Source organism: Glandiceps talaboti, chromosome 3 (assembly GCF_964340395.1).
Source record: "Glandiceps talaboti chromosome 3, keGlaTala1.1, whole genome shotgun sequence".
In the NCBI taxonomy this organism is placed as follows: Eukaryota; Metazoa; Hemichordata; class Enteropneusta; family Spengelidae; genus Glandiceps; species Glandiceps talaboti.
Genome location: NC_135551.1, coordinates 25,319,634 through 25,347,602, shown reverse-complemented (window position 1 = coordinate 25,347,602; position 27,969 = coordinate 25,319,634). Strand labels below are relative to the sequence as shown.

Here is a 27,969-nt window from a genome sequence, read left to right as displayed (position 1 = left end):
ATGTCATAGGAAGTAATTGATGATAGATATGTACACATGCTATGACGTATATTTGTAGTAACTAACTATTAGATCTAATATTATAATGCAAGGACCTATTACGTAATAGTATAGATTAAAACTAAATAAAGTAGGACTGATATTATTCGGATTCGTTCTGCATTTCTATTACATCATACTGTAATATGAAATTGTAAAAATAGTTCAACACATGTTTTAGGGAAAGTTCCCACATTTTGACATTTTAAAAGCCTTAGACTAAAATGGCGTTGTTCATCACAAAAAGTACTAGTAATGGTAAGTTTTTATACTATCATAAAACATTGGACGGTCTTTAGATAATTGCACAGGTGCAACTACTCTCAGCTGGTGTTACAGGTCTGTAGTAAACAGATGGTGTTGGGGGTCTGTAAACAGGACTTGGACTCGAACTTGAACCTACAGCTGGTTGACGCTGTGCCTGAAAGAGAAGGGAAATATAAGTTTTTACAGTTGAAATTATATCACGACAAATTGTAAATATTTGTTAACATGTTATTGTCCAGCTTGGTTGGTGGATTATAGGAACTATTGTATTCCCTTTACTCCGGTTTTCCAGTTATTTATACATTTAGGCGAAGGTATACTGATGCGCGCGCACACACACACACACACACACACACACACACACACACATACACACACACACACAGATAGCTAGACTATCAAACAAATAGATTGATACTCACAGATGTACCGCCACCTTCAGCTGATACTATCACCATGGCCAATAATAACGCCATCAGACCTTGCTGTAAACGAAGAAATCAAGGAGTTTTTTTTAAAAATATACTTCTAGATAAAAAAAAATGAAAGTATTTCACTGAACGCTTATCAAGTCCTTGGTCCAAACACATGAATATTTGCCTTTCGGACTTTAAACGATAGTATCAAATTTATACCCAAAGAAAATATTCCTTTGGAGGAAATGCATCTAGCGACGAGGTAGTCGTTCAAGTATGTCAAAAATGTATGTGTTCAACTCATACCTACCCCCACCCCAAGTTCCCAACCCATCATAATGAATTTAGGCACATGAATGATTAAGTATACCTAGATATCTAATTTGGTTTAAAGGAATGAACAACCATCCACAGTGACTACTTACTAGTTCCTCGTCATCGTCAACGTCTTCACCCATTTGTTCCATAAATGCCCGTAATACAAGGAGAGATCTCAGTTTATCCATATCTAAAGAAATTATGTGAAATCGTATTGATTGATTGATTGCTTGCTTGCTTGATTGGTTGGTTGGTTGGTTGGTTGGTTGGTTGGTTGGTTGGTTGGTTGGTTGGTTGGTTGGTTGGTTGATTGGTTGATTGATTGATTGATTGATTGATTGATTGATTGATTGATTGATTGATTGATTGATTGATTGATTGATTGATTGATTGATTGATTGATTCTATTTATCTATGTACCTTCGGTAACTCCTGAAATTAGCACAAGCTGAGTTTATTTTACTTGAATGAAAATACTTACATAAACTCTAGATTTGATTATTCTAGTTGAACGTTAATGTCGATTCATGCCCTCTATGTCATGTCAAATCAAAACGGTATATAACTTGGCCACTTGATGTCACGGATTCTTCTGGCATTGTTAGAATAGTTCATTGCATAGTTGGGACTTCCTCGATATTTTAATACGACGATAACGTATGATAAATTACGACATTGGATGATTTATAATTTATACCAGGTTTAAGTTCAGTTAGTTGCAAGTGAGAAGTATGCTTCAGTAAGAAGAATATACTGTGAGTACCCTTTAGATGTGCAGCAAAAACTATGGCTAAAAACAAACTCAGCTTGTGCCTTCCTGAGTAGCTAGGGTTTTTTTCCGCAGAAAGGAATTTCAAACAGTGAGTCAGAGTCAACACACAGAGAAAGCCTATGCTGTTCAGTGCAATCAAACTGAACGACATACGCTCTTCTTACATACAGCGCTAGCGTGGGAAATTTATCCTGTCCAAACGAGCACTCTTATTGATATACTTACCATGTGCAAACTGTGCAGCAAATCGAATGAGTAGTACTTGTCGACGGAAGAAATCACTCAGTTGAGTAATGTCACCGACAACAAACATACCATTTGTAACACCTGCGATTTTAGCCAGCAAATCCTACAGAGAGAGCAAAGTTATTTTCTACTGAAAACTATGTTATTATGTATTGTTCCTTTACTGTTTCATAAACTTTCTTTAAACAGTATTTCAACAAAGATTTTGCAAATCATGTGTGTGCATCATGTATCCACACGTTAAGATGAAAAGTTGAGCTACAGAAAAGGGATGGAAGTCTTTTTTTAAAGAAATAGACACAGTGATAACTAATAAGAACCTTCTATATAAAGATTCACCCTGTGTCTTGCTTTATGCATTAAAATGAATTAAAGGTAGGGTTCTTCTCGACAGTGATTAGGGGTCGGTCGTTTTAACTGACACAGAGGCGGTTGTGTTTTTGGTGGGAGGGAGGTTATTTTTAAAAACATCACTTGAATTAGCGAGGGGATGATTTTGGAAAAACCACTTGAAGTGGGGGGGGGGTCACTTTGACTTTGGCCATCTCCTAAACTGTTATTCAGCCAATTCTGCTTTGTACAGTGCTCGATTAATTTCCATTATGTTAACACGAGTAAAAATTGCCCCACATTCGGTTCTAGTACATTTTAATGGAGACGTGAAATTTTATCGTGTACCCAGTGTATCCAAAACCTGGTAAATGACACCAGCGTGTGTTATCATTTTGATGTGACAGTTGATATTTGCATACATACCCTATCAACACCTGGACCACAGCCAACACAAGCTATAGGGATAGGATGGGGAAGTCCTACTTCTTTCCATAACGGTCCAAAGGATAGGGCGGCTTTCAACACGTTCTCTTTATTCTGATATCAATGTGAACGATACTTGGCGGTTAGCGAATTTGAAAAAAATCGACAATTTACACAAGTTAAGACTGGTCAAATCTGTCCCTTTTTAGTTGAAAAGGTTTTATCATTTCTGAATGAAGAAAAAAAAGATAGCATTTAAAACTTATTTAAAAAGTCAAATAAAATTTTACTCACGTCTGGTCGTGTATCGGTCATTAAGATAATTCTGGGGGTCATTTTCACGCCACCGGGTAATGATAACACACCACCTGTAAAATGATGAAAACATTACTCTTTCTTCGTGCTTGTTGTTTTTTTCCTTTCTTTTGGTGTAGTAGTTCTTTTCACTCACAATAAGACCATCACAGCAGTGTGTGTCAAACAGTCAATACCATACGGACTCGCAACAATGGCAAAAACAATATCATATGTTCAAACCACGAAGACTATATAGAAGAACGGAGAGAAATTAAGAGGCGAATGAGGAAGAGGGGATACAATGATAGACACACAGAACAACAACTGAAACACCAAGATTTATCGACTTACCATTTGTAATAATTTCTTTCAGTGCGAACATTAATCCTTCAAACATAGGTGTAGAACCCCCAGCTGTCAGTGAATCTGTACACAAGTTTTAAAAACATGATTGTTCATATAGTGATTCAACTCTTAGAAGAGATTGAACATGTTGGATGCTAAACAGCAGTACCACCCCACCCCTCACCCCCCTCCCCATGATGTAATAATATCAGAGAAACCTTATTCAATATATAACATTGTAGAAGAGACTGAATTGGCACAACCATTTCGATATAAAGGCAGATATATAGTAAATTTCGTGAAAATTGTGTGATAGATATTAGTTTGTGAAATGTGTATCTCTGGTAAGAAAAGAGGCAACGTTGAGTTGACTAATACTGCAGCAGTAATAATAAACAAACCATACTACGTCATTTGAAAATCTTATTAGTACAAATACCTATAGCGATTTTTGTCAGTCTGTAATTGTCAGACAAACTCTTCACAATGCGAGTGTTCCTTCCAAATTCCACCACAGCAACGTTTTCTCGCACTCCTATCTGCTGGGCAGTTTGTTGTATACCCAGCAAGAAAGCCGTTCCCGCCCTTTTCAACTCAGCAATTCCTGTACCCTCCATGGAATACGAGGTATCCAGACATAACACGGTGTCAAGTGGCATACTGGACGGATTTGAATGGTGTTATCTGTAAATACAAAGACATCTGAATCATTATTCGAAGGTCCAATTCGAGGGAAGAGAGAGAGAGAGAGAGAGAGAGAGAGAGAGAGAGAGAGAGAGAGAGAGAGAGAGAGAGAGAGAGAGAGAGAGAGAGAGAGAGAGGGAAGGAAAGAGAAAGCGAGAGCGAGACAGACAGACAGACAGACAGACAGACAGACAGACAGACAGACAGACAGACAGACAGACAGACAGAGACGAACAGACAGAGACAGACAGACAGACAGACAGACAGACAGACAGACAGACGATTTTTGTTACAAATTACAAACGAAATTTAAGCATTGACAGCTCGCACACACATGAATTGTTATATTTCATCTCACTGTGTATGTGAACACAAATAAACAGTCTTTTTTCTTCAATCGTCCTTGTTCTATCCGACAGATACATTGATTTGTGTTCACACACACTGGGATAAAATGTATCATGTTATATAACTGTGTTCTGTCATTGTCTCGTCTCTATTCTGTTGAATGTAATTTGTAACCAAAACAAACTTGTGTGAGACATACATATATCGTGCAGCCTAATTGAAACACTATAGTCACTCTGGTTTGGTAGTAAGTACAAAATGTAAACATCTCATACAAGTGTTGAGAGTCGTAGAGTTGAACGGTATAAGTATGGATAGTTCAGACGTTACACTCTAGCACTCACACTCTCATACTCTCGTACGGGATCGTTCAGGTCCAAGTCGGGAATTAGTCACGACTGAGAAGATATTTCGGCTTGCCAGAATCACCTACCCGAGAGCTCGTCTCTCAGGCTCGTGAGCTCCTCTCCTGATTCTGGATGTTTTATTCTCATCTAAAGTATACTTCGAATACCATGGAATTTACACAACGACTATATAAATAGCAAGTCACACCCTAAGATCATGGCATCATAAAAGTTATTATGTACTTTTCTCTAACCAATCATGTGTATTTCAGTTACATCATGTTTGCCCAGATTCGTCATCGCCAGTCTACATCTGACCTATGGCCTACAATGCCGAAAAGTAGAATTTATTCCCATAATTCCGAAATACGATATTTTGGATCGTAACACCACCCCCCGTTTTCCTAAAGGAGCGACCCGCGACTTGAGAACTGGAGAAACATGACGAGTGGCATAGCCAAAGCTTTCTTGTAAATTTGTTTTTGTGTTTTTCTTTTTATAACAACTAAGTAACACCGTTGCATAGATACAATATGTAATCGGTAATCAGGTAAAATCGTCTCAAGGAATGTTAAATACAGAGTATGATCATGGCATCATAAAAGTTATTATGTACTTTTCTCTAACCAATCATGTGTATTTCAGTTACATCATGTTTGCCCAGATTCGTCATCGCCAGTCTACATCTGACCTATGGCCTACAATGCCGAAAAGTAGAATTTATTCCCATAATTCCGAAATACGATATTTTGGATCGTAACACAAGTATTAAGTTGAGAAAGAAACCATCTCCTCTCTACATAAGTGAATCCATTTCTTAGTCGTTCGCTATACACTTGTGCGTCATTGCGGTCCCTTCGGGATTGAACAGAAGGAACAGTTTTTGAAATTCGGTGTTGACACTCTTCTAAGACCTTGCACAAACATTACCCCCCCCCCACACACACACACACATTCTCTGTCATTGGAATACCTGTGTTCAAAAAATATCATGCACAAAATATAACGCCCCCCCCCCCTCCATTAATTGTGTATAAATGGTGACTCTAAAGTACAAAAAGAAAAACATGTATATTGTATCCCTGACACATACGGAGCTAGTAAATCGTAGAACGCCTGACTGACTCAGAAACTTTCTACTGGTTTGCTGTTATTCATGTGTGTATGTAGGTGGGGCTGCTTCGACCATTCAATGTTCTCTACAGTATTTCAATAAGATCTTTCAAGAGACGGAACCATACTCGTTAAAATCCATACTGAATACAATGTACAAACATTTCAATGTAAAACGCACGTAAACATCTACAGGGGTGTGTGATGAGGTCAGAACTTCGCTGTCACTGCAACGATTTAGTAGAAACCGTCCCATTGTGTCTCAGTAAATAAACCTGTACCATTAGATATGTCTGATGTATGTCTTTGTTTGCCAGGTATCGATAAGTAACACGTCGTCTAATATGATATTTTGTGACATTACTCAAAGTTTATCTATCATCTCAATCAGCCCCCCCCCCCCCCCGAGTGTGGCTAACTTCACCAAATTATCAATCTATGCACTGGGGCTTGGAATTGGCCATATTTGTTTACAATTTTTTTTTTTTAGTTTATTGCTTACTTTCTTTCTTAACAAAAATTAGTTTTATTGTTTACCTTTTTTTATTGCTAACAACACAATGAAAAAAATTGTACTTAGTATATGGTGAGTTGGGACAAGGAAAGGTCACCGGTTGAGGGCGCTCAGTAGAACAAACTCATACATAATTAATAAGGTAGTCATAGTAAAGCTGGTTAAAATTCATTTAGAAAAAAACCCACAACACCAGATTTTCAAATCATTACTTTCTTACATGCCACCTGGTAGGGAAAATATATTTTTAAAAAGCAAAAAAAAATAACAATAAACAAAAAACAACTATTTGTAAACAAATATGGCCAATTCCAAGCCCCTGTGATCTATGCTTTAATTATCATTGCTAAAACGAAAATAAAACATACCGTGGGGGCGGGTGGGCGGGCAGACAGACAGACTGACAGACATATACCTCAGACAGACAGACAGACAGACAGACAGACAGACACAGACAAAAAGGCAGACAGACAGACAGACAGACAGACAGACAGACAGACAGATATCCCTCAAACAGATATTCCAAGCGCCTGTGATCTATGCTTCAATTGTTATTGCTAACACGAAAATACACGGGCGGGTGGGCGGGGGGGGCGGGCGGACAAACAGACATATATCCCTCAGACAGATATCCCTCAGTTAAAAGATAGAGGAACGAATCGAAAAACAAAAGTTATGAAGGTCGTACAGTTTTCCCTATTGCGCTCAAAACGCACAATAAAAAAAAACACATACAGATCATTCTGAACATAGATAACAACTTATATTGTGATTTACCAACCTTAAAATATGAAAGCACTATGACTCACTTCCAAGATTTCGACCCAAATAGTATTTTCTTCACTACACAACAGGTTCTTTCCTTTTGACATGAAAATTGATATGGCACATGCGCAAACGTATATTCTAGATCTTGGCGTAGAGAGAATCACACAATAGTCTGCAAGTCAAGACAGACTCTCTGACTAATAAAACAAGGGTGCCAAGCCCTCTTGTGATTTCGAAGCACGTTCTCGATATATGGAAAAACCATACTCCAAACCCACTCCATTTTCAACAAAACAGCCACTAGATCCCAAATTATCTTGGTCTTGAACTGACAACAACAGATCTAGAATTGTAGGTGTTCCCGCAACCCTCTTGGTCTTGCCTTGTCTTGTGAAAACGAACAAATCGTACTATAAATGACAAATAACATATCGATGATTAAAAGAAAAATATTGACTGTAGCACCCCCTGTGTCATATTATAATTTCTTATTATTCTATTTGAATGATTCTCCACACTAAATGATTGTTTTCTTGTGTTTTCCAGTCACATGTCTTAACTTTTGATGAACATAAACTTTATGTAATTTTTCATTAAAACGTAGTCAAGATGACAGATATTGGCATAACATTTTGAGATTTCGTTTAGTGCATCTAGCTCACTGTAGGAGGTCAAACTTTCATTCCAAAAATAGAACAAACGTACTATTGGACAAATGCCATAAAACTGGTAGCAACACGTCTTTCGAGTACTGTGTTAGTTTCACCTATCTCAGACTGGTGGACTTAATAAACCAGCTTTTTAAGCTTTCGTATAATTTCGTGACGGGGAAAAGTGCACGACAGAAAGTTTTGATGGATTTGAAACCGTTTTAAAGTGACCATATGGATGAGAATTGGGCATTTATTTTGGATTTTCACGTCATAAAACAATATTATCATGGCTTCCTACATGAAAACTCAATGTTTAACGACACATGCCAAGTCTTTGTTTGTAAATCATCAGTATATTGCAAAAGATTACTAAGTGTGCAAAATCTTTGTTATTATACGTACAATAAACTTAACATTAGTTTTTTGCAATGTAGTAACTTACAAACACAGACTTGGTCTATTTTGTTCCACATTGATTTTTCAAGTAGGAAACCATGATAAAATTGTTTTAAAATTAAAAATCCAAAATAAATAACAAATCCCCAAATGGCCACCAGAATACTAGTCATAAGAAACCGCACTATCATTTTGAAACGAGCTCGTGCAATAAAAGCCTTTTCGCCAATTTCGAAGCGCCCCCAACGCCACTGATTTATGTCTCCTTCACCCCACCTTCTTCCGTACAAAGACTTCACACAATGGCATTTCGGTGAATTGTTTATTGAAAGCTACTTCTCATATTTCTCCGAACTCATTACGCGATGGAAGTACCCGATACCTACCTTCTTTAATGGCATTTGTTTGAGTTGGTAGCTGAGGCCTTTGTAATATACCTATTCACCACCGCATAGACACTTTCAAACTCTTTAAAATTTGACATGATCTGAAGTCAACCATGCAAACTTGAAACTGTGAAAGATTGTCGACGATCTACATGATTAGCTTATCAAACTGGAAAACATCAATAGGTGAACTAGTAGTTCGATGCTCTATCACAGACAGACAGACAGACAGACAGACAGACAGACAGACAGACAGACAGACAGACAGACAGACAGACGGACGGACGGACGGACGGACGGACGCACAGACAGACAGACACTGGGGAGGACGTTCTCAGTGCAATATAAGTTTCATAGCTCTATCCGAGAACGTTCTCCTGTGAGACGCCTTTATCAATATATACTCTGTGCCTGTCTGTCTGTCTGTCTGTCTGTCTGTCTGTCTGTCTGTCTGTCTGTCTGTCTGTCTGTCTGTCTGTCTATCTGTCTGTCTGTCTGTCTGTCTGTCTGTCTGTCTGTCTGTCTGTCTGTCTGTCTGTGTTACCACCTTGTAAAATAAGATTCCCAACTCTGTCAGTTTAAGTATTCTATATTTGTTAATGTGTTAGCAGTAGTACATCCAAATCGTTAAAAGTTAAATGTTAAATGATCACAGTCTGAAACTGAGCACCTTTCTTGATTTGTACATGTTTTCATCGTATCAATATCACCATACAACACATAAGGATGCACTCCGTTGCGGAATGTTGAATAAAATCAAAATGTCACGTGACTGAATAGAGATATAAAGATATTAATTATTCCCAGCCCGTCCACTGAGTCTTGTACCGGAGTGACTTTTGTTGACAAGTGATTTCAGTTGAGGTCAAAATTTACCCTAAGGCCGTCCATACAACAATAGAGTACCTGTCTTCTATTATGCTAGCTGTTGTCATTCGCAACTTTGTCGTTTTAAAAAAATTACTTCCCACTTTCGTCCACTACTTTCAAGGTCATGCGTTTTGGGGTAAACAATGTGTGGTTAACTTAACTTAATGGAGTTAATTAACATAACACAATTAACAACTGAAGAATGATTTCTTTATATACAGGTTTAATGCAAGAATGTGTTTACGTCATTAGGGTGAGTGAGCAGTCGTTCCTACCCCTAAGGGAGTAATGGTTCTATTTTTTGTAACTACAGCAACCCCATTTGGAGATACCAGTCACAGTCACATCATGGCCAGTTTAGTGGGTGTGTTTTGCCAAGCAAGCTATACAAACATTAAAATGTAGTATGTGCCTTGCAAATATAAATTTGCTACTATTTTTTCTTCAAGAAAACTCCAAACCCTTCGTCAATTTTTTTTTTTTTGGGGGGGGGAGAAATCACAGTACAAATATGTTTTGTAATACTGTAGTACTGTAATACGTAGTTAAGGAATTGACTGATTAAAACGTGGTGTTGAGATGTAGCCTTTGAACTATCCAATGAATGTTGAAGAAATCCCTACTATACAATCATCTGTTGTAACAATGACAGAAGACATTTGCAATGTCACAGCTAGCCTTGTAACGTCATCATCTCGGATCTGAGGTCGGAAGGTTGCCGAACAAATGCAAACCATGACAGTACATCTGTTGTGCAGCTCCAGCCCTCAACAGCGCCTTTGGCACTATGTGACTTGCTTTTAAAGTTAGAGAATTGTCAGAGGGTCTCGCGGAAAAGGCATGCAGTGATCCCAGAACAGTTTAATTAAGCAATAACCCCCGCCGAAGGCGGGTATACACGAGATTTTGGTACAATTCGCGACATATAGCACGAGCCGAATGGCGAGTGCTATATGGAGCGAATTGTACCAAATTCGAGTGTATACCCGCCTTCGGAGGGAGTTATTGCTATTATATTATATCAAAATGTGTGTCTATTTCTTCTAAATGTGATTCTGTGGTTATTTATATGCCCGAAAAGGTGAATTCGCACGTACAGAAAAAGATCATCGGTAATACATCGTCGGGAACGAGCATATTTTAATGAGTGGATACGTTCATGTAGCCCCCCCACACACACTGCATGAACACAAACCATACACTGCATTGCAATGCATTGCATTGCATTGATAAATTACTTTATTTACATCATATAATGCATAACGAAAACGCATTGAAAAATAGCAACAAAGAAAACGGGGCAAGAGGTCAAAGAAAGTAACAATTTTGTTTGGATATTTACATAAGAACAATACAATCTTGTATACTGCTAAAAATAGATGTCTCGGCATTGAATCAGTTGAATCGTAGAAAGCGCGAGACAGTAAGTCAGAGACGCGACGTTACACAGTCTACTTTAATTTAATGGATAACAAATTGAACATTGACCGAACCTGAAAATGTACAGTTTTGAAATAATCCTGACGCACCTTGACTGATGGTTAAAAGTTAAATCGGTGTTGCTTGATTCAACGCGTAACGAGAGTAGGACGCTGAGACGGCTCGTTGCATGGGGAGAACTTGTACCTTATCAGTGATGTTGAAGCCACTGATCGATCGTTGCTTTCGATCGCAAGGTCATCAGTGGAATTATTTGGACTACTGTAACCCAAACTATTGTACTGGATACCTGACACACCTTTACTCTGGGGAAGTGTTAACTTATTGGTATAAGAACGAACACATTCAGCTTGTATGTACTATTCATATGCTAGTTTAGGGGCCCATTTTACCACTGCCAGCCGTGGTAAAATGGGATTTTACCACAGTTATTATCCAATCAGAATGGCGCATAGTAGCATGATATAATATAATCTAGATTTTATGTCAGTATTTTCACGGTCTGAATAAAGGGCTTCTTTAACTCGGCTAGTACTAGTTAATAGCCAATATTCAAGCAAATGCGCATGCCCAGATACAAAGTTGCAATTTGTTGTAATATCTAATATAACCGGGGGGGGGGGGGTAGTCGGAAGGAAGGATGGCCCTCCTGCAAGGATAACCAAGACAGTACAGTATATATGGTTAAAAACAATGGAACTGATCATGTATAAATGTATATGGTTGACTATCGATCTCATGTTTCCATCGGAAGGATATTACATCAGTCAATCATGCCACACTCAAATGACAGGTTCATTGTTAAACTAAATTTCATATGGTATTGACTATTATCCTACAGTTATGGGTTATGTTTTCGTTGACACAATTACATGTGACTTTAGTATAGAGCCTGTATGTAAAGACATCTATGGTAGACACAGATTAGTGACGTAGACAGGCTAGCATAGGTCGAGATATTTCCACCAGTACTATTATTTAAAGGCAACTAAAGGTACAAATAGCAATAAATGTCATGATGTTGCCCACCTTATGAATATACTGTGTCTGAATTCCAGGTTCTCACATTAGTGTTAATCTTATCAGTAAAGCCATAAGGATGAGATAGAGTCATTCATTTGTTCATAGCCAAACTTTTCTATAGCTCTGCCAGACAACTGTTTTTCCGACCCATATCTTGAATTTTGCCACTTCTTTGTTCAGGACGCTCCAGCCCATTTGAAACCAATAAAGTAATTCAGGGATCACTGTACAATTGTTTTGTAAAAAGTTGTCAAAATATGAAAATTAATTCATTTTAGACTCCAATATTGCCGCCGACTACTGTATTCACCATATGGGAGAATAAAAGATCTCTTCGAAAACAAGACAGTGAACTTTATAAATTTCTTTTCTTATTAAAGTAAAATGGACTATGCAAAGAATTGTCTTTCACATGGCAAAGTGCAGATTGCTCTAAGTGGTAACTTTCATATGGAAATTGGTCCCATGGCCATAGTGTATTCTAAATATTAATTTGATACACTCAAAATGATATTTGCTGGGCATGATACCATTCAACTATCAAAGTGAAAACAAACAGCGTGGTTACATTACTGGTTTCTCTCTTTGTAATACACTCACTATTTCTGCACGGTTAGCACCACTATAACAGGAATGTATGACTATCATGTCAATATGTCCAAACACGAAGGGGCTAAAGTTAGTCAGGACGGGATTTTCCCCTTTTCTTTGCCAACTGTAAATATGAGCGATGAGACAACTGAAAAGGTCACAGGACACAGCAGACTTACAGGTTACTTTACATCTTTGTAATATCGTGACCATGGTAACACGATAAGGATACTTGAGACTCGTAAAGTTGACGTACTAGTAAACAATTTGTGACTTATTGTGGGTGTACACCAGGTTACAGTGAAGTAGTAAGGTGTGGCGAATTATGTTTTTCTGCTTCGACTAATGTTTTGTAAATTTGCTAACTGCTCACTTTTCAGTTCAACTAAGAAGCACCAATCCCTGATGAAACAGACTGGGCCATCCACCTGTCCCAAGAATTATAATTATCTACACTACTCCGCAATGTTTTGCCAGCCGGATACTTTTTCAAAATATTGGTTTCAAAGTTCTTCATTTCAACCAATATATTTACGTCGTTGAGCAAATTCATGATTCTCGTTCGTAGATATCACTAGCTACATTTCACATACATAGCGGCTACTTTTAAAATTAGGCGCATCACTTGTATTGGATATTATAAGCTTACCATGCACAAGCGAACAGAAAATATGGAATCTACCCTGGTCGTTCTAAGTCATGACAACCAGGGTCTAAGTCACTGGTCCTTACGGTGCTCGAAATATGAGTCAATACGTTCCAAATCACCACTATTTTTCACAATTTTTCATGAATTATGCTTGAGGAGGTATCCATACCCTACAGGTTCGTTACTACTCGTTTAGCGACTCGTAGTGACAATGCTCCTTAGGCCACTCGTATTTATTGTAAATAGTGGGGAATAATATAATAATATCATATATGTACATAATTATCTAATAAAGTTTATACACATACAACCAGATTTAGATTACATGAATGAGATTTATACAATATTTACATGTCTTGAGGTAAAAATAACAGACCACAGCAAGAGCATTATTTACCTACACATCCATTACAGTTCTTTGCTTTTCTACCTGACGTAAGCTTACACAAATCTACATCTGTGTGTCCTTTTTTTCCATCTGTCTGTCTGTCTGTCTACCAATTCATTGTACCTAGCCAGTCAGTCAAACACACTTTAATCTGATCTTGTTCCAATGGTGGGTCGTTGCATATTTGTAATTTATATTAAAATAATATATCTATACTCAAGTGTAAGGAAAATATTGAGTGTTCTTGTGTATTTATACAATCTAATTTTAACAATGTCCTTATAAGGTCTAGTATGTGTATCCATATTCAAATATTTATCTAGTCAGACCATAGACTCTCCAACGTCTCTGGTCAAACCAAAACATTAACAGGTAGCTTCGTCCGAATGGAATTCAACATTATACAAGACTCGACAAGACTTTTCTATATAACGTAAAACTACTGATATTCGATTTCGTCTTTTTCAAAAAAAATATTACTTTAGCTTTACATCGGAGATTATTATTCAATATGACATCACTGCCGCCAACCTTGGAATGTTTTCGAAGCCAACCGCACCTGCCGCCAATGTTCTCTGGATAAGGTGTATGTTAGACTTCCTTATCTTAAAAGATGAAGATTGGTCTTTGGATTCCAAGAGCTGATGTGGAAGACGGTGTGCTGATATTTGCATCAAACGGAAATTAGCCCCCACACAACTCCCCCATCCCCACCGTAATTATAAAATTTAAACCCTGAATCTTAGTATATTTTGTTTAGAAATTACTAACACATGGTTACATAATTCTTGCATATATGTAGAAATTGCTTGTGGTAAAGAAGGTCTTAAACTTAAGTACTTTGACAATAAATGTGAACAACGATTTTTATATAAGTGTTGGATTTCGACCACAAGTGTGATCAACGTCGTATCTGCAACACTGGATGTGTTTTCAAAGTCGATGGATGAAAGCAAGGCCTTTAATTTGATATCGAAATGTTAAAAGCATGAACGATTTTGTCGTCGTTCAAATTAGTAGCAATGTAAGGCACGACCAGCAAATGGCATGGTTATTGTAGAGATGACTGATGTGGGTATATTCATCTGATTATACAAAGTAACTATAAAGGCAGGTTGTACCGGTACTAGTGTGTACAACTGCATTTTAATATACAGTCAGTCACCCTGACGTCCCATACGTCAAACCACTATCGTGGTCTGAGTTCCTACATAACAGCACATCCAGTAGTCGTCCCGTGACTACCACCAGCACCCCCTCCACCCATTCTTGGTGACGTTGGCCCTCCTCCCTCTGCTCCACTTCGTCTCTGCTCAAATGCAAGCACCAGGGATAGCGCTGCCACTGCATTGGCCAAGTCATGGTCTATGTCATCACTGCCTGAAATTGAAAATGAAAATGAAATGTTAGACACCTGTCATGATTTGAATGACACCAATGTAATGATTATTGTTGTTGCCTTTATTGTTGTTGATGGTGTTGGCGGTGGTGGTGGTGGTGGTGGTGGTGGTGGTGGTCACAGTGTTAGTAGGGGTGTTGGTGGTGGTCATGGTGTTAGCAGGGATGGTGGTCACTGTTCACGGTGTTAGTAGGATTGATGGTGGTGATGGTGGTGGTGGTCATGGTGTTAGCAGGGATGGTGGTCACTGTTCACGGTGTTAGTAGGCATGGTGGTAGTGGTCACAGTGTTAGTAGTGTGGTGGTAGTCACGGTGCTAGTGGGGTGGTGATGGTGGTGGTCACGGTATTAGTAAGGGTGGTGGTGGTGATGGTGGTGGTGGTGGTGGTGGTGGTCACGGTAGTGCCATTGTTATTGTTACTTGTATTTGTTGATTTTGTCTGCGTTATTGTTGATTGTGCTGTTAAAAGTGACTACTGATGATGATGATGATGATGATGATGATGATGATGATGACGACGACGACAAGTTCAACATCCACAATTAGCTACTTACCTGGAACCAGCACTTTCAGATCATTTATAATGCGTCCAACACGATAGCAGTTCTTTCTACCATTGGGCCACCGTACCTACATTAGTAGCATAGTGTATCTTGGTTATCTCTTGACAAGAATGCCTTGATGACGTAATCACTTAATACGGATACACTGATTTTGAGTAACGCCAACAACGTTATTGAAGTGTGTAAATATTCGTAATAGTACAGAATAAGAGATTTGTTGTAAAATATTCTAAAACAATAAATCAACAGATCCACAAATCAAAACAGTAGATTATAGATATTGCACACATTTGGCAATTTCTTTCATCTTGTCTTCACTCGTTAATATCACTGCACCGGTAGACATACATGTATCTGTACCAATTATACAAACTGCATTAGACTGATATAAATATATATCTTGTTTGTTTGACAAATTACCACCCATTTGCAAAGAATACTTTAAAGTGACATTCAATGATAATTCCTTACATGGACATTAAATCGTTCACTTGGATCCACTTTGTAAACAGCTCCAACGTTTCCAGATCCGCCATCTTGGTCTCCCCACTGCCAGTTAGGGCCTGAATACAAACCAAATAGTCTTGATGATGCCACATCCTGGACATACTACATATTATGATGTCATATCCTGTACGTACTTCATATTATGATTATGTCACATCCTGTATGTACTTCATAGTTTTATGATGTCATATCCTGTTCTCTTCATAGTAACAATGTCCATGCAATATATATGAATGATAAACAATGGGGCGAGTGTACTTGAAAAGAACGTTTCAATTGAATTCGCACCCATACAGAGCTCCAGGAGATTAAGTTTTTTCTTAGGTTTCAAACATCCTCAATGACGTTATGATAGTTCCCGCCACATTTTAATTTCCTTTAAAACATTCAGTCTTTCCTTTTGTTCAGGGTAAAATCTTTTATAGTCATGCCAAACAACAGTTAGTCGCCTGTACATTTAGGGAGACGATCGTACATACTTACCTCTTACTACTCTAGCACCTACTTTCATCCCTAGGCTTTGAGTTATACGCCGTGGTTCGTCTACGACCTGAAAAAAATGTTGTCTTTTGTTATGTCGGCGGACACCAATAGCGAACAATCTAATAGATCTCTCAAAACCGATAGCTAAAATTGATATGACAAAAAACAATGAAAATGTTATATTTATATTTGAATCCGAAACTGTTGATCAGAGCAAAATGTTATACTATAGCTTGTGTATTCTAATATGAAACAGTCATGACGTATCTTCTAGAAGCGTGCGTGTATTGCCATGGTTACTAGAAATAAACAAAAACTATGGTAAGGGTAAGGGTAAGAATGAAAGATTCTGAAAACAAATATACAGGAATTTGGTTTTGTGTTGATGGATATTTTTTTCAGATTTCTTCCTGATCCTTTGTTAAGGTTTCAGAAAGTCTTCAATCTTGCAACAGTAAACCTTGAAGTTGTCTGAATTCAAACTTACACGCAAATCCCTAGCATTTTCTGCTCCGTGACGGTACGTATTTCTGTTACCATTGTCCCATTCTACTTCCAGCGTACCTGGTATGAATTAAAGGAAAAGTCCTGTCAGACTAATTATTTTCTGCCTTTAGTACACTTGTATTCATTACTGCTATCAGATTTGGACGATAAAACAGCACCTCGGTAACTTACTCAACTTTGAAATCTTGCCAAAAAAAAGACTCCCTACTGCATTTGAAATGTGTTCGGCCATTTTCGATATTTCCTGCAAGGGTTGATGGGGAAAAAACCCTTGTGACGATATCACATTTACCACAATACAATGTCTTTGTCTTGATAAATACAAAGAGTGTCAAGACAAAGAGATTGTGGTATATGTGATGCCATCACTGGAGATTTTCTTTGCAGGAACCTAGTATGCAGAAAATCCCCCAAATTAGTCGAGCACTAGTTACGTGCAGTAGGATTTCATTACAATATTCAAAAATTGAGTAAGTTCCCAAGGTGATAGCAGTAATCAATACAAATCTACTAAAAGACATTCATTAAATAAATCTCTTCAAGTGATATATGGATCAGAAAGGATTGGTTTAAGTGGCACATGTCTATAATATATGCCCTATTTTCCTATTCAAATCAGATGTAAACTCTCTCCATAATGATGTTATATACTAAGACTCTCTCACCATCCTATCTCTCATGTTTGTATATTAAAATAATATTATGTACCTCCTTGTTTGTGTTTGACTACGGTTCCCGGACCATTCCCGTCTTGAAGTCCCCACTTCCAGTCTTTCCCACGGCGGACTCTGGCACCTAGGTAGGGATATCCCTCAATTTCCTAAGGATCAAAATTAAATGAAGTAGTGTCATTAATTGGAGGACAAATAGTTTTTAGTTATCTAGTATTGTGGTACACACACACACACACACACACACACACACACACACACACACACACACACACACACACAAACACCTTCCTCCCCAAGCTACCTGCCTACACTACCCACCCACCCATCCACCTACATACCTACCTACCTACCTACCTACCTACCTACATCCATCCATCCATACATGCAAACATACATACATACATACATACATACATACATACATACATACATACATACATACATACATACATACATACATACATACATACATACATAAATAAATACATACATACATACATACATACATACATACATACATACATACATACCACTGTAATAATCTATATATTATTATAGAAGTCGCACCTACCAGATCATCGTCATCGTCATCACCTGATGCAATCATCATGGCTAGCAACAATGCTAGTAGTCCTTTCTATGAGAACAAATATACACTGTTATGTATTCACCATGGTAATATTAAATTCCAGTGTTAGACACAGACAAACCTAGTGATTGCTCTCAATACAAAGATTAGGGTAAGTCATATATGATGTCATCACTGGAAGTTTTATACTTTAAACCTTTGCAAGAAATTCCAAAATGGTCAAGTACAGCAGAGCGCAGAGTGCAGAGCACGTGTCAAGTACAGAAGAGCTTCTTTGCAAGATTTCAAACTTGAGTAAGTTACTGAGGTGCTATTCTATCACTCATGTTGATAGCAGTAATCAATACAAGTGTGCCAGAATTACATGTAAGACTCACATTACTTTTTCTTTAAGTTGATCAATACAAGTTTACTGAAGGCAGAACTAATTTTGACTTGGACTTTTCCTTTAAATTGATAGCAGTAATCAATACAAGTGTACTAAAGGTACAAATAAGTCTGACTGGACTTTTCCTTTAAGTTGATAGTAGTAATCAATACATGTGTACCAAAGACAGAAATAAGTCTCACTGAACTTTTCGTGTTTTATGTCTTATCTGTGTTACATAGCTAGATAAATTCACGAAACTTTGTCTTTGTCGAAACTCAAGTTCAAAAATACCATGATAAATCAAAGAAATTACATATGTTTAATTATATGACGTTGTTTTGTGTAAGATAAACGGACGTGGGAGAAAGAATACGAACGATTGGTCCATCCTTTGTTGCCTGTCTCTTGTAAATGAAATTTCAAGTACAATTCAATCTAAGCTCTAAAGGGGGAAAATGTCATACAGAACGAAATAATATTTTAGAGTACCAGTTCATCCTCATCGTCGACATCTTCACCACATTGTTGCATGAATGTACGTAGCGCTATCAGAGATCTAAGTTTATCCATATCTGGTGCAATAGATAAACAAGAAATATTTGGAACGTTAAATAGCATGAATACACCAACAAAGGAGAGAGAGAGAGAGAGAGAGAGAGAGAGAGAGAGAGAGAGAGAGAGAGAGAGAGAGAGAGAGAGAGACAGACAGACAGACAGACAGACAGACAGACAGACAGACAGACAGACAGACAGACAGACAGACAGACAGACAGACAGACAGACAGACAGAGACAGACAGACAGACAGACAGACAGACAGACAGACAGACAGAGACAGAGACATACAGAGACAGAGAGGGGAGAGACAGACAGACAGACAGACATACAGACAGACAGACAGACAGACAGACAGACAGTGAGATAGAGACACAGAGAGACACGCACAACAAGGGGAGACAGACAGGACAGGTATAGACATAATGAAGAAAGACAGGGGGTTTACTAACCATGAGAAAATTGTGCAGCAAACCGTATCAACAGAACTTGTCTACGGAAGAAATCACTCAGTTGTCCCACAGCACCAACAACCATCATACCGTTTGTAATACGGGCGATGTTGGCCAGTAAGTCCTTCAAAAAACGAAATTAAGTGAGATTTGTCTATCATTAATGAGGTATGTTGTCATATTTAGGAAATCATAAAATAAATCAATAAAACTCAACAGAAACAGACATTCAACTGAAAAATCTAAATCAATGCTCGACTGTGTAAAATATAATAAACAAACGTGATAATATTCAGTCGCATTGCTGAAACTAATAAAAATCATAAAACAGGGATACATTAGAAAGCAATTTTGTTATGATGTAATACCATGATTGGCATTATGTTTTGAATCGCAAAGAAATCTTAATTATCCGAGTTTTAACCTATATAGTTTTCTTAAAACTCTTACCACAGGGAGCAGCGACCATGTGTTCTACAATTTGAAGATTTTTTGAATATCATCATATTTTTCTTTCCCGTCGCCTGCCATTGTTTCGTTAAACTTAGTTGAATAATGATTCTACAATGACATATTCTTAAAATGTATCATGCGTGCTAAAATAATTGCTGAGTGTAAATAAACATACCTTATCAATATCTGGACCACAGCCAACACAGGCTATGGGGATAGGATGGGGAAGTCCCACTGCCTTCCACAAAGGACCAAATGACATGGCGGCCTTCAGAACGTTTTCTTTATTCTGTAGATCAAAATAAATGTGCTGTCACAACAAATAACCGGGTTGATATGCATGACGGGGTTAACATATGTGATGACGTCAACACAGGCGGTGACACTTTTCGGCCATTCGAATAATTGTATCAAACACATATAAATCATAATAAAGTTATATCGACAAATACATTCCGTTACAAGACGGTACACATACATGTATACTGAGGAATAGTGTTAGAAACAGATAGACCTTTTTACTTAAAAACACGCAATTTCGCGAAAAGTTAAGTCCACATCAAAGATTTCTTAGGAGATAAGGGTTCTAAGAAAAGTGGCATTAGGGGAAATCTTAGATAAATTATACAAACTCAGTCAAGTGTAGAATAATATACCTAAGATACAAAGTCGGTTTGTTTTGTTTTGATTTGTTTATGGTTGTCATAGAAACCTTTGATGTGGTCTTTACTTTAATGTTTCTCTTACGTCAGGCTTGCCATCTGTCATCAGAATAATTCTTGGGGTCATCTTCTTGCCACCTGGTAATGTTAACACCCCTCCTGTCATGACAAATATGATAGTGTCATGACAATATGGTAAGCATGGATTGATATGTATGTATGTATGTATGTATGTATGTATGTATGTATGTATGTATGTATGTATGTATGTATGTATGTATGTATGTATGTATGTATGTATGTGTGTGTATGTATGTATGTATGTATGTGTGTGTGTGTATGTGTCTCTGTGTGTGTATGTGTGTGTGTGTGTGTGTGTGTGTGTGTGTGTGTGTGTGTGTGTGTGTGTGTGTACGAATGGTAAACTTACACTTACCATGACTTAAAATTTCTTTCATTGCCTCCATCAGTCCTTCAAACATGGGCGTTGTACCACCTGGGACCAAAGAATCTTCACGGAGAAAAAAAGTAAGTAAATACATTCATTTTTGTAAAACATATTGAAGCCATGTAAGACATGATTATGTTCACAGAAACAACAAACGTTGCAACTGAAACGGAGAGTTGTCCATGTTTTATCATGTAACATATTTTCAAGTTTTCATTTATATATAAATGACAACATTTTGATATGATCGCTTAGACAACAGTTTTGTACTTTGTGCCATCTTTGTGCCACGACCACATGAACATAGTGGATTGAATATGCATATCTTCCGTGCACCATGTAGCAACACGTTTAGGCGTGATGTTATGTATTGCGATGTAAGACAAGAACTTGAAGATGGTAGTTGGAATTCAAATACAATTTGGTATTATGAAGTAATACATTCCACATTTTATAGACCCGGTGATATTACAGGTAAATAAATCACAGAGAGGTCTATCTGGTCAAGTTGACCCCCCCCCCCCCCCATTACATTAATTGGTAGAAGAAACTTAAGATAACAAGTTCAAGTTCAACCTTATCGTGCATACCTATTTTTTCTTTCGTCGTTCTATAATTATCAGAAAGGCCCTGAACAATGCGAGTATTCCTTCCAAACTCTACCACGGCAACGTTTTCTCTGAGTCCAGTCTGCTTTGATGTTTCCTGGATCCCCAATAAAAATTCCGTTCCCGCCCTTTTCAGCTCAGCAATTCCCCTACCGTTCATGGAACCCGAGGTATCCAGGCATAGTACGGTGTCAAGAGGCATTCTGGACGGATTATCTTTAGCGATTGAATCTGTGAAAAAAAAAGACTAAGAAAACATCGCCATGCATATTAGAAGGTTTGGGTGATGACGATGTAGTTAAGAGTTGGAGAAAAATAAACTGAGTTAGGCAAACGGGCAAACAGACACATAGGCAGAGACAGGGGGCTCAACTTGTGTATTCATTCTCATTGTGGGAGTGCAACTTGGACCGCGACCACGTTATGTCTCACTATATCCCGAAAAGCCCTGATTCAATGAAGTTTCGGTAACGATACATTGAGTAAAATCGAAAATAAATATATTAATTTACAAATGGCTCTATAATAGGCTTTGTTTGCCTGTTTTTTTTTAATTTTAATTAAATTTTATTTTTTTTTGGGGGGGGGGGGGTAGACTAACTTAATACACTTGTAGAATATGTGCTTGCTCCTTTCATTTTTCGCAGTTCGGTTAATTTGCAATTAAAGAACATTTTTGTTGGTGCGGGAAGGTGGGCTTTGGCACCGAAATAATAGTCAGAGGTTTACAACATACAAGCTTAATTGTCCGTAACCTCGTCAGAGCTAAAATTAGATTTATCATTGTAAGATTTACAGGGGAATTTGCTCACGCAGCAAATATTTATAAAGCTGAGCAAAGGCATGAGAAAGTCTAGTAGCTAATTAAAATGAAAGAAGAAATTCTCGACCTGGTTAGATTTTATGAATAGTGTTGATATGGCAACGGTGTCATTATTGTACTTTTGTACTTGGGCGTGTCTGGTTTAAGCCACTCTAGCTCATATAGCATGAGGAGAGAGCTGATCTATTTTAACCCCCCCCCCCGACACACACACACACACACTTTTCTAGTGAAAAATGCCTCTTTGTATTCCTATAAACTTTATGGTAATATTTATTTAGATGATAACGGGAAGAAAAAGAAATAAAATTATAAATTTCAGAAGTTAATTATTTGATCATCCCATTCGAAATCTTTAATAAGCTGACATAACTTAGTTGTTTTTGTTCAATGTATGTCAAGGTATATACATTTTCTTACCCATAACAGTAGATCATATCGTCTCTATGGACTTAATATTTATTTGTATATGACGTGAAATTTTTTTTTTAAATATTTACAATTGACAAGTCCAAAACAAATTTTTATAAAACATCTAAATTAATTAAAAGCCATTAAAAACTGGCATAAAGGGCCTTCTTAACATTAGTAGTTTACCTTTAAAAAATACCAGTGACCTGGCTAATTTTATCATAATTCAGCTACTATAAATTATACAACCCTTCGTATAAAAGAATTTTAATTAAATTCTAAATCTTGGCTGTAAAAAATGGCCTTGTCGTTAGCTGACGGAGAGGTCCATAAAAAACCTAAACAATAAGGCAGCGTTGAACAATGATATTTCGCATTCAACATACCATGCATAAAGTTTAAGGATTCCTGGCTCAAAATATAATAACGTTGTGTCTTAAACGTATTTCCCCTACCTGTGGTATATATATTTGATAATGTTGGGCTTGTGATACATTTGTAGCAGCAGGATTCGTGTGATATTTTCCTGAGGAAAATAACAGTCTAAGAAATACGAGTCCCTATGGATTATAATGCCAGTTTGGACGAATTCGTATGTCAATTAATATATTAGGATGTTTAGACCGGTAAATCATAACCATACGTAGAGACACCTCCCTCTAGAATACGTACATACAACAATCTAAGAAATATTGTGTGCCCTGTGTTGTAATCCCATTGCAATGACTTCTTATTAACTCAGTGACATTCAGTACACTTTACGTACATTAATCACAAATACTAATGTCACAATAATGAATCGAAATTTAATACGTTCAATATGAAAGGTATATTTTATACTACAACTTCCTCCTTCTGCATCATAAAAATGGGTTTTTTAATCAAATTAACGAACAAGTTCCAAGACAATAATTATCTGTGCAAGAGCTGCTAAAATGTGTTCTAGTTGAATTATATATATATGAAATGAAACTGAATACGGTGTTTACTATAGAGTGAGTCAAACGAAGGAGTGGTGAATTTGTTTTGTGCTTTTTAAACACGTCATCGAGTAATGTTTATTTTCTGCTAGCTTTTCATTTTGGTTTGAATGAACGCAACGTGTCTTGAATACTTTGGAATGCAGGAAAAGACCAACTTTAAAAGAGTAAATCAAACGAAGGAGTGGTTCCGTGTTTTGTTCATTTGAAAGAGACGCCACCAAGTAAACATCTCTTCGCCATGTCTTTTCTTCTCTTCTGTCCCCTTTCTACTTTAAACCTTTCATGATTCTAGTTTGAATGGCCATGTGATAACTTGCCTTGATAGCTTGGAATGGAGGAAATAATACTTACGGTGCGAATCAAACAAAGGGGTAGAGATAGTGTTTTGTTCATGTTAGACACGTCACCCAGTAAAAATGTCCACTGCGTGTGAATTGTTTTCTATCTCAGTCATTTTAGTTTGAATGAACAATATACGTGTCGTGAAGAGTTAGGAATAGAGAGAGAGAGAGAGAGAGAGAGAGAGAGAGAGAGAGAGAGAGAGAGAGAGAGAGAGAGAGAGAGAGAGAGAGAGAGAGAGAGAGAGAGAGAGAGAGAGAGAGAGAGAGAGAGAGAGAGAAAATAGAGCAAATCACACGGAATCGTAACAGCTCTTTGTTCATTTTTAAGCACATAAAAATTTCCTTGTTGTGGCCTTTGTTCTCTACTTTTTGCGACTTTAGTTGGAAATAACGTTAACATGTATTACCTAGCTAAATTGAAATATGTCCACTTTTCGGCGGTATATCTATGCTGCAACCGTAATAATACGCTAGTTAAAATAAAAACAGTACGGCAATGACATGGAAATTCCCGTCGTTTTTAAACCCTGGGGTTTAACACACTTTTACCTGTTACGTACACAATGCCATACGTTTTTGAATAAATTTAATATTAATCATTCGATAGACTAATGTAACCGCGTTAAATAACACATGACGTAAACAAGGATCGAATTAAGGTCAGTCGTGTAGAAATTTAGTCAGGCTAATAATGTACACATTGAATGATTTACAAACCAACTTCCTCCTTGACGGTGACAACTTTCGTTCAGTTTTTTTATTGTGTTCATGGTAAGGCTTTGAACCGCCATTAAATTGACAGATCGATTGAATATTGTCCTACCGTTAGTGATATAGAATCATCATTTCCCAAGGCAGAATTTTTTTTCTGCTGAGACAGAAATAGTAACCCCCACTGATGAGCGTATAGCCGTGTGGTTGCGCATAGGGGTGTGCAGTATTTCTCACATTTTTTTTTGCCTACGGGCTAAACGTAACGACTACGTACGTTTTGACTTCTCGTACCTGTATTTTATAGTATAGAGCGAATATTGAGACATTTATAGTAGCAGGATTCGTGTGATATTGTCCTTGAGAAAACAACAATCTAAGCAATAATAGATATACACGTTCCTGTGTGCATGTGGTAGCATTGCCGTAAAATGGACATTGGTTTACAACGATAGGATCAATTTGCAATCATATCTGCTGGAAAGTAATTGTTCCGACTTGGTGAGAGGTGTTGCAGAGTCGGTTGCTGGCTTGGGGCAGGGGTCTAGCACAGACAAGTCTGTGGTATATCTTACTAGACATAATCAAATTACATCTACAGTTGAAATGAATAACCGAATAATTACGACTGCTAGCGCAGCTACCGATCGATGTACACTAGTGAAATTCTAGAATTATTCTGTACAAGATAGAACTACTTAGGGTAGTATATATATATATATATATATATATATATATATATATATATATATATGCGTTGTAGAAACATTTTAAAATGTGAGCCCTTCGTTGTGTTGATTTATCTAGGAATGTCATCGCATGTTTTTGTTTTGTTTTTAATGGCGTGGAGCAGTAGTTTGATAAAATGGCCGAGGGCTATTAGTCTTGTAATAAGACATAGGGAGTCAGGACTGTGATCTATATGGTTGCCAAACAAAAGCCGACGATAAGAGCACTTGAGGTGCACAGCGTATTAAAACGCCCTCGATGTGTACTTGGCAGTACTAATGCCACCATCGCCAGCTTGTAATATCAAAAGACAGCCAAACGGTCTAGTTAGCCGAGGGCTAAACCCCAGGCCATATCCTTTTTCGGTTTTAAAAGCTTTACGCAATACAAAACATATAATCAAGGCTTGAGTTATAATGTAATATTATACTTTTAAGCTGAGAACAACAAAGACACAAAAATCTGTTGACGTTATCTGACGTTATCGACATTTATCCTTTCCCTTTCTGTTTGATGTAATAACGAGCTTTATGTTTTGTTTTGTATCATTCTATATTATCTCTTCAACAGAGCAGATATTACATATTGTTAACTATTCATAACAATACATATTTCTAATATTAATGACTTGGCGACATGTGATGTTCTTTCAAAACCAATATGATCTGGTTTTAATAAAGTAATATTTTTTATGACAGCTTGACAATGTAATGTTTTTTAAACTGCAAATTTGACAATATTAAATGTGTTACGGTTATTAATTTTTGTGATGTCTAATTTAGTGATATAGGTGATTTTCGTCAACATCATGCACTATTACACAATTTCTCGACAAAGCCGATCTACAGTAGCTAGATCTACTTTTCAATCGAGTTAAAAATCTCAACCCATCTACGACAGGTATATATTTCGTAATTTATAATAGAAAGCAATTGCGTTATCCTCAAAGCTTGGCAATACTTCATGGGAAATATTATACACACGCTGGGTTGTTTTTTGTAAAAAAAAAAAAAAAAAAAAAAAAAAAAGGCGATATGGTTCTTTTACCTCTTTCGAATACCTTACGTGCATTAGACATAAAAAAATGGAAAAGGGGCAACATAATTACGACCACGTAAACGAAATACTTCTCCGTACATTTCTTGTTCTTTTGACTTTTTTGACTGCGAGACTTAGGTCATTTGGACGCCATCTTTGCTTTGTGACGCTTTAAAAGTTGATAAAATGCACACACATCTGAAGCCGTTTGGAACAAAATATCGCTTGTCTGTTAGATAATTGAAACATGCCACTACAAAACAACCAAAACAAGCAATATGTTCAAACAAGACAAAAACAAAACAAAAATTACAAAAAACAACAACAAAAGATTGGTTTGATATCTTACCTGTCGTCACGCTTGTTTAGTGCTGGGCGTTGGAAGATATCTACTTCGGGTCAGAAACAGAAAAAAAAAATCCTCCTCGATGTACTAACTGCGCCTGCGTCAACATGAGAATTGCATGTAAGTTTCATATATCTAGCTATAGGGTTCTACCATAACGACCCTGGATGAGGTGGGAGCACGTCACGGTAACAATATAATGCACAAAGAATTGTTTTCACGTGATACAGTTCACAAGCCCGCGTTTATCATGCTGTCGAAGTTGGAAATGATTCGTACTTCCGCCAGAGTTTATTTTTATCGCTGACAAGACGGTGTTAGTGGCTTAACTATGACGTATATACCATCATTGGGTTTTACTCAGAATCCGATTAATTTATTTCGGAGAAATCAGTGGCAACTTTCTGTTGCTGATGCACAACTCACACATATGTATGTATGTATGTATGTATGTATGTATGTATGTATGTATGTATGTATGTATGTATGTATGTATGTATGTATGTACGTATGTACATGTATGTATGTATGTATGTAGGTAGGTAGGTAGGTAGGTATGTATGTATGTATGTATGTATGTATGTATGTATGTATGTATGTATGTAGGTAGGTACATAGTTACGAGGGTAGGGAGGGAGGGATGGAGGTACGTACGTATATTCGTGACACGTGATGTGCGTGTCTACCAAACA

General features: G+C 37.3%; 2 protein-coding genes across 2 annotated transcripts; both read right to left on the bottom strand.

Annotated features, from left to right (window-relative positions):
* Nucleotides 1-257: 257 nt before the first annotated feature.
* Nucleotides 258-7,327, bottom strand: LOC144433269 (UPF0353 protein Mflv_3659-like). The gene is made up of 9 exons (XM_078121577.1): nt 7,272-7,327; nt 3,896-4,140; nt 3,463-3,537; nt 3,109-3,182; nt 2,815-2,928; nt 2,038-2,161; nt 1,148-1,230; nt 729-791; nt 258-460 (listed from the first exon to the last, which is right to left on the bottom strand). Exons 2-9 carry the CDS (start codon nt 4,113-4,115, stop codon nt 335-337), a joined length of 879 nt encoding a protein of 292 aa, XP_077977703.1. The 5' UTR covers nt 4,116-4,140; nt 7,272-7,327; the 3' UTR covers nt 258-334.
* Nucleotides 7,328-13,495: 6,168 nt separating this feature from the next.
* Nucleotides 13,496-27,526, bottom strand: LOC144432699 (uncharacterized). Its single transcript, XM_078120965.1, has 14 exons — nt 27,281-27,526; nt 21,878-22,142; nt 21,276-21,350; nt 20,925-20,998; nt 20,353-20,466; nt 19,725-19,848; nt 19,208-19,290; nt 18,331-18,396; nt 17,794-17,905; nt 17,066-17,142; nt 16,579-16,645; nt 16,060-16,151; nt 15,580-15,655; nt 13,496-15,006 (listed from the first exon to the last, which is right to left on the bottom strand). Exons 2-14 carry the CDS (start codon nt 22,095-22,097, stop codon nt 14,834-14,836), a joined length of 1,353 nt encoding a protein of 450 aa, XP_077977091.1. The 5' UTR covers nt 22,098-22,142; nt 27,281-27,526; the 3' UTR covers nt 13,496-14,833.
* Nucleotides 27,527-27,969: the final 443 nt, after the last annotated feature.

Bases quoted from the DNA above. Each gene is read 5' to 3' on its own strand.
- LOC144433269 (XM_078121577.1), bottom strand. From the start codon at position 4,115: ATGCCACTTGACACCGTGTTATGTCTGGATACCTCGTATTCCATGGAG. The intron at 3,183-3,462 runs GTAAGTCGATAA...ATCATTTTACAG, and splicing joins GAAAGAAATTATTACAAATG to GTGGTGTGTTATCATTACCC. The intron at 2,162-2,814 runs GTATGTATGCAA...CTCTCTCTGTAG, and splicing joins GTGGTCCAGGTGTTGATAGG to GATTTGCTGGCTAAAATCGC.
- LOC144432699 (XM_078120965.1), bottom strand. From the start codon at position 22,097: ATGCCTCTTGACACCGTACTATGCCTGGATACCTCGGGTTCCATGAAC. The intron at 18,397-19,207 runs GTACTCTAAAAT...TTGTTCTCATAG, and splicing joins TCGACGATGAGGATGAACTG to AAAGGACTACTAGCATTGTT. The intron at 16,152-16,578 runs GTAAGTATGTAC...GTTTGTATTCAG, and splicing joins AGGTGCTAGAGTAGTAAGAG to GCCCTAACTGGCAGTGGGGA.